Source organism: Littorina saxatilis, linkage group LG17 (genome assembly GCF_037325665.1).
Source record: "Littorina saxatilis isolate snail1 linkage group LG17, US_GU_Lsax_2.0, whole genome shotgun sequence".
Lineage (NCBI taxonomy): Eukaryota > Metazoa > Mollusca > Gastropoda > Littorinimorpha > Littorinidae > Littorina > Littorina saxatilis.
In genome coordinates, this window is record NC_090261.1 from 61,828,563 (window position 1) to 61,836,062 (window position 7,500).

A 7,500-nucleotide genomic window follows, 5' to 3' on the forward strand; every position below is an offset into this window, starting at 1 on the left:
TCTGGAGGGTTCCAACAAACTCTACGACGAGTTCTGGAAGGCACACCCCTTCCAGAACAACGACTTCATCACCACTGGCAAACCCACCCACCGCCTGACGCCGTCCCAGATACAGTGGTACCTGTCTAAAGGCTGCGTTATCAAGCGAATACCTGTGCCCAAGGGAGGCCTGGTATTGTGGGACGCGAGGACCATCCACGCTAACGCTAATCCCATCAAGGGGAGAACACATCCTAAAAGGTGAGGCAAAACTAACCACATTGATGAACATGCTCAGTTGTTCTTGTTGCCGTTTTTTGGTGAGTATAGCCCGAAGTGAGTATAGCCCGAAGTGAGTATAGCCCGAAGTGAGCATAGCCCGAACATTTTTTAGTTCCGAGCATGCACCTGACCAATAAATGAAACTGAAGCGGAACACTTATTGAACACTTATTGAACACTTATTGAACACTTATTGAACACTTATTGAACACTTATTGAACACTTATTGAACACTTATCATGTGTATAAGTGTTCATCTGGCATTCATTGCACTGTGAGAAAAAGTGTTTACCATGTGTTCCAAAAGTGTTAGGAAGTGTTTAGGTAGCAAAAGTTGCTTATGCAGAACACATTGTGAACACTTTATCTGTTCCAAATGTGTAATAGGGTGTTCTCCTTGACACTTAAAGTGTTCTCAATGTGTTATCAAATGTAGAGTATGGCCAGAACATTTTTATTATTGTCTTGTTAGTTCCTCTCCCCTGCTGTGCCTTGTTCTATTTCTAACACAATTGTCAAACCACTTGTACACTCATGTGTTTTTTCTTCGATTTTCCATCTGACGGATTTTAAGAATCACTTACTTTCTGACCAGGGCTCCCCACGGACGCCCCTCCTAGTGCATCCCGGGACCCCCACTTTCAAATTGTAGAGGGTCCATGGACCCCCACAGCAGAATTGTAGAGAGTCCTAAGGGTCCAAAAGCCAAAAAGTCCCAGTGTACTTATAAAACATTGTGGTCACGTATTGTGTACTGTGAAGTGTCTTTTTCATTGGAATATTTAAGGTGGACATGACAATCCAGGAGCCGCTCTTTTAAAGTCTAGTGCGTCGGGACCTCCTCCCCATACATGTCTAGTGCGTGTTTTTGGCCTCTAGTGCGTATAGGACGCAGGGCTCTATGGGGAGCCCTGCTGATGCTCAGAATGTTTTGCCGACATAGACCTTAAGGGTTTAGTTTGGCAAAGAGCGAGTGTCCGGTGAATGAAGGAAGGACATTGGTCAGATATGTTGATTATTTTGAACGTCATTGGCTGTCTAAACTGGAGAGGTAAAATCGGCCATACATACAGGTTAAAACCAACTCGTTCAAAAAACACACGAGTGTACGCGGGAGTTTCACCCCATGAACGCAGAAGAAGAAGAAGAAGAACGTCAATATTTTAGTGTTTCGGGATAAGACTGAAAACCAGTATCACTGTTTTGCATGCACAATACTCATTTCAAAATGTCTGTGATAGTGGTGGGGTTGAGTGGGGGTGGGGGTAGGGGTTGGGAGGGGGGGGGATATGGTTAGAAAGTCGAGGGATGTCGTTGGGACATATTGGCGACATGCATCTTTGACTTTGCACCGATTAGACGCAAACTCCCTGCCGCCAAACGCGCACCCCTAATGATCCATTTCTCCCACGTAATTCCAAAGGTGGCGTTGGATGGTGATCGTCTGCATGGGTCCAGCCAACTGGGCCTCCCCGAACGATCTCGAGCAGAAGCGGAAGGTTTACGAAGAGTTGCTGCTCACGCACCATTGGCCAGCTCAAAACATCGTCATCTTCGAGGACAAACCCGCCGCCACTCGGCCCAAACAAGAGTTGACGGAACAACCCGAAGTCGCCCGAAGCTTGGAGGCTCGGAGATTGGCTGGCGTGGAGCCGTACCCTCCACTGAAGGAGGGGGAGAAGGTGGTCCCTCTTCCTAAATGGCACCCTGACTATCAGCCACACTAAGGAGCTTTTGGTTTAAGCAATTGATTTATTAGAATGTGCATTTTGAACGTGATGTGTTTTTGTATATTTGAAGATTCTTTAAATGTACGGTATATGCAACGATTTATGTATCGATTGGAGATTGGATTTCCCTTCTTTGAGTCATGTGACGTCAGAGGCCGACAAAACTTTATAATTTGGCTTTTCAGGTTGACCGAAACTTCAAAGGAACTCAAAAAAAACAAAAACGTCATGTGTTTGATTGCATGTGTGTGTGCTGTTCAATGTCAAAACAACAACAAAGTGGGTACATGTAACATGACGTGTGTTTTGTAGTTCCTTTGAAGTTTCGGTCAACCTGAAACGCCCAAAATTTAATATGAAGCTTATGTGTTTGATTGCATACATGTGGATTGCATGCATGTGTGTGTGTGCTCGTGCAATTGTCAAAACAACAACAAAGTCATAAGTACCTGAAAGGAATTCGATCGATACATAAATGTTATTTGCGTGTTTGACCAAAATATGACATTTTACACAGATCTCGACAGTCATTGTTCACCTCGACCGCTAGCGCGGTCTCGGAGAACAATGACTGTCTCGATCTGTGTAAAATGTCATATTTTGGTCAAACACGCAAATAACGTATAATGTTGTTGTAATGAATTAAGAGTACATTTTCTCAAGTGTTCATCATGTACATGATTTTGTACTCGTTAACTGATTCGTTGATTTTGTTTGTAAGGCGCTATGGCATGGTTTGCGCCATATATAAATACCCTTATTATTATGAATATGATTATTCCGTGTAAAAAAAAAAAAAAGTATATAAATATTGGAAACGTGAAAATTGAAGAGAATATCATCGTCAGGATAATAGAGATGTCTGTTGAAAGAGAATACATCTTGATGCTAAATATGCATTTTGCTAGAAGGTAGTATTACTATTTATTAGTTTGCTTATTTTGTTCTTCTTGTCTTCATTGCTATGGCATTTATGAATTTAGCTCATCGTACTTTGTATCTTTCTTTATTTCTTTATTTGGTGTTTAACGTCGTTTTCAACCACGAAGGTTATATCGCGACGGGGAAAGGGGGGGATGGGATACTACTTTGTGTCTGGAGATGTTGTGTTCATATAGAATTTTCAACTGTTTATCTCTTTGCTCACGGTATCATTACAACAAATCCAGAACATGATAATATGTGTCTGTGTCTGTGTCTGTGTGTGTGTGTGTGAGAGAGAGAGAGAGAGAGAGAGAGAGAGAGAGAGAGAGAGAGAGAGAGAAAGACAGAGAGAGACAGAGAGAGAGTCTGTCTGTCTGTCTGTCTGTCTGTCTGTCTGTCTGTCTACCATTCCGCCTGCCCGCCTCTCTGCCTGTTTGTCTGTCCGTCATCCAACACCTGCTGTGTTCGGTCACTCAACAGTTTTGTTTATCTGTACATTTCATTCGCTTTAAGAATAACAAAAGTATTAGTTCCGATGCAGCACACAAGAACGTGCACAATCAATTTCTATAATAGGCTCAGCTGTGTTGTATGGATCACACTGGCAAGAAAATGGCACCCGACCCCCCGCCCTCCCACCAACACAACACAACGCAACGCAACGCAACGCAACACAACACAACACAACACAACACAACACAACACCACACCATACAAACACACACACACACACACACACACACGTATGCACGCTTACACACACACGTACGCACACATGCACGCACGCACGTACACACACACACACACACGCACACACACACACACGCGCGCGCACACACACACACACTCACACACACACACACGCGCGCGCGCGCGCACACACACACACACATTATTCGTTATTATTCGTATTATTACACATTATTCGTATTCACACACACACACACACACACACACACACACACACACACACACACACACACACACACACACACACACACACACACACACACATTATTCGTTATTATTCGTATTATTACACATTATTCGTATTCGTATTCACACACACACACACACACACACACACACACACACACACACACACACACACACACACACACACACACACACACACACACACACACGCGCGCGCGCGCGCGCACCAAAAAACAAGAATAAAACCCCAACAAGCAACGTTCAAACAGACCAGCAGGAAAAGGGACCTAAACAAGGGCTATGTGCCGCTTATACACATTCGCATACAATAGTCAAGGACTTAGGTTCAAACGATTCCAATTTTAGAATGTGGGCATAATAGGACTCGCAACAAATTACAAAGAAATATCTGTCACAAGCGCGCGTTTTATATGAGTCGTCCTGGTATAAAAAGATCAGAATCAGTGACCGAACAGTTGAAAAATGTTTATGTCAGAGGCGTCTCAGTGCAAACACATCAATCGATCTCTTACAATATCTTCAACGAGTGTGTGTTGTGTTGTGTTGTGTAAGAGTTTTTAAACAACATAGATATGCAAAGGACAAATGTACAGATATAGATTCCCGTAAGAGGGGCAGTGCAGAACGGGCGAGACACTTCAAAACAAGATGTACGTGCGATGTATATCAATTAACGGTGTAGGTCGAGTTGTAAGTTATTCGGGGTTTTCCCCAGCACAGAAAGGCGAGACATACAAAAAATGCATTACACTTACAGTGGTTTGTATTGATGTCACGTCTTTCATAGCCTTGGCACCAGGTGGCTTTCTTTCGTCATCCTGGTAAAACCACGGCTAGTACCCCCCCCCCCCCCCCCCACTATACCCCCCACTATACCCCCCCACTATACCCCCCAACTATACCCCCCCACTATACTCCCCCCCTCATAGTCCCTCCCCATGTACCCCACCACTACGCCCACCACCAATCTATTTTTCTTCAAGCCTTCTTTCTGCTACAATAGTCAGCCACCATTCGGTTTGTTTGAAGGTTTATTGCTTGTCGGTTTATAGTTTGTAGGCTTATTGTTTGTCGGTTTATTGTTTGTCGGTTTTTAGTTTGTCGGTTTATAGTTTGTAGGCTTATTGTTTGTCGGTTTATTGTTTGTCGTTGCCAATACCGTATTATTTTTGTCTGTCTTATTGCATGCGCTACAAGTTCTTGTCCTTTCTCCTTACCTTGTATTGTTACCTTGTCTTGCTCTTAGTTTTATTTGTTTTGGTTTTCAAAGTGTACTACAGTACAGTGAAACCTTTTGATAACGACCACACAAAGGACAGACCAGTAGAGGTCGTTAAAGGCAGGTATATGGAAAAAGTGAATTATATATGTAACCGAGTGCCGATACACTACGATCACCTCGGGAGGCGAAGTGCAATCAAACAGGATTGAAAATGTTAGGGCTAATTTCTTAGCCCTATACAAACTGTTATGCAAACCCGAAGGTTTCCATGAACATACAGACAATCGGAAACCACCAGACCCCATCACAAACAGAATTCCACAATCCACCGGTGTTGACTTAAAGGCCAACAACTCGGGTGCAGAGTCTGCTGTGAAAGGAGCGGTAGCCTCCCCTGTCACATATGGAGAAACAAACCTCGTCTTGGATCCTTCGGACGGGCGTAGTTGCCTAGTGGATAAGACACCGGTCTTCCAAGCGGAAGGTGGTGGTAGAGATTAATGAGCAGACATACTGCCGCCTTATCCCCCTTCGTGTGTACATGCAAGCACAAGATCAAGTGCGCACGGAAAAGATCCTGCAAGCCATGTCAGAGTTTGGTAGGTTATAGACACACGAAAATACCAAGCATGCACTCCCCAAATAGGTCGTATGGCTGCCTTAATGGCAGGGTAAAACGACCACACACATAAAAACCCATTCGTAACAAAAATACGAGTGTACGTGGAAGTTTCAGCTCGTGATCGAAGAAGAAGAAGATCCTTCTGAGTGGTCGCCGCTGTGTGTAGGTAGTCGCTTTCAAGAGGTGGTCGCAAGGACAGGTTCGTCTGTATATCAGTAAAGTAACAGTTATATCGATTATCCGTGTAATTTCACATGTAACTCAGTCACGTGATATAAGCATTTGATTGAACTCGTGTCTCTACTGTTTTTCTTTTATTATTGTAACTTCCAATGATATACTTCAACAAAATCTTGTTTAAACCAAGTATTTTTCGCAGAAGACTTGCTGTCAAAGTTTCTAAGTTAATGTCAGCTATCACCACATGAGTCTCGATCATCGGCTCGCATTTGCTTGAGTTCATGTCTCAACTACAATGACAACTTTTTTCAAACAAGTTCTTTTCGCTGAAGACTTGCTTTCAGAGGTTCTTCGTAAATGTCAGCGGTAGGCTAATTTCCACATGTGCCGCGATCATTTACGTTTTCCTTGTTGTTGGTGGTGTTCCCTCTTTCTTCTTCTCTTTAAGTGATTCCAAGTTTGGGCAAACAACGCCCGTCATTTTTCCACGAACGATGTCTTGCATGACTGCCGATCCGTAAAGTGTTGGTGTTTCTCAACCGATTCAAAGAAAATGACAGCCGATAAAATGATGTCCCCGGAAAATCTGACTATTTTCTCTGTTTGGGTTTGTCCTCAGCTCTGTCTCTGTCTGTCTGCCTGTCGGTCGGTCGGTCGGTCGGTCTGTCTATCTGTCTGTCTCTTTCTCTGTCTCTGTCTCTCTGTCTCTGTCTCTGTCTCTCTCTCTCTTTCTCTCTCTCTCTCTCTCTCTCTCTCTCTCTCTCTCTCTCTCTCTCTCTCTCTCTCTCTCTCTCTCTCTCTCTCTCTCTCTCAAGGCGTATAAAATGCTGAAATATCTCCATTAACAAAATAAGAAAACATGGGCCTCCTCGATCTGTTACACTCTGTACATGTACGGTTTTGATGAAGTATGGGAAAACCAAGGTGTTGGCGATGAGAGGGCGTTCCTAACAGCATTTAAAGAAACACTTATTTCATCCTACAAGCAAACCTGGCTTGAAAATGTACAAGGAAGTGAACGTTTCTCTCTGTACAGAACCTTCAAATCAACCCTAAGATTATCCAACTATTCAAGTGATTTGAAACATATTAAAGCTAGAAATCTTCTGATTAGACTTAGATTGGGAGTATCTCCTCTGAAAGTGCATCGATTTCGCTTCAATTTAAATGCAACCTCCGCTGATTTATCTTGTCCATTTTGTTGTAGCAGTGTTGAAGATGAAGTCCACTTTGTTTTAGTATGCCCTAAATATGCTGAGTTAAGAGAATATTATATTCCACGAAAATACACTAGAATCCCATCATTGTTTAAATTAACCATGCTGTTCTCAAACACTAGTAAGCCGCTATTGCTACGCTTTTCTACATTTGTCATGAAGGCGCTTTCCATTCGTAATCCATAATCCGTAAACGAAACAGGGCGATACAAGTAGGATGTTCTTGTTTTTGTTCAATATGTGCATTTGTATGCTGGTGCTTGAGATGTGCTCATCTCCATGAAAAGGGCCCAAGGCCTACTCATTAAAATATTCAGACTTCAGACTTCAGACTTCTCTCTCTCTCTCTCTCTCTCTCTCTCTCTCTCTCTCTCTCTCTCTCTCTCT

The 7,500-nt window shown here is 43.2% G+C and overlaps 1 protein-coding gene and 1 long non-coding RNA gene across 2 annotated transcripts in view; one reads left to right on the top strand and one right to left on the bottom strand.

Moving 5' to 3' along the window:
* LOC138952006 (uncharacterized) overlaps positions 1-3,170 on the top strand; it is a 5,892-nt gene extending 2,722 nt beyond the window's left edge. The window contains exons 4-5 of the mRNA XM_070323584.1: positions 1-240; positions 1,685-3,170. The exon at positions 1-240 is cut by the window's left edge and continues 2 nt beyond it. Of these exons, the coding sequence (XP_070179685.1) occupies positions 1-240; positions 1,685-1,988 (544 nt within the window). The 3' untranslated portion in view covers positions 1,989-3,170. The remainder of the gene's footprint in view (positions 241-1,684) is intronic.
* LOC138952013 (uncharacterized) overlaps positions 1-7,500 on the bottom strand; it is a 259,836-nt gene that overhangs the window by 70,489 nt on the left and 181,847 nt on the right. The gene's annotated exons all lie outside the window — the stretch shown is intronic.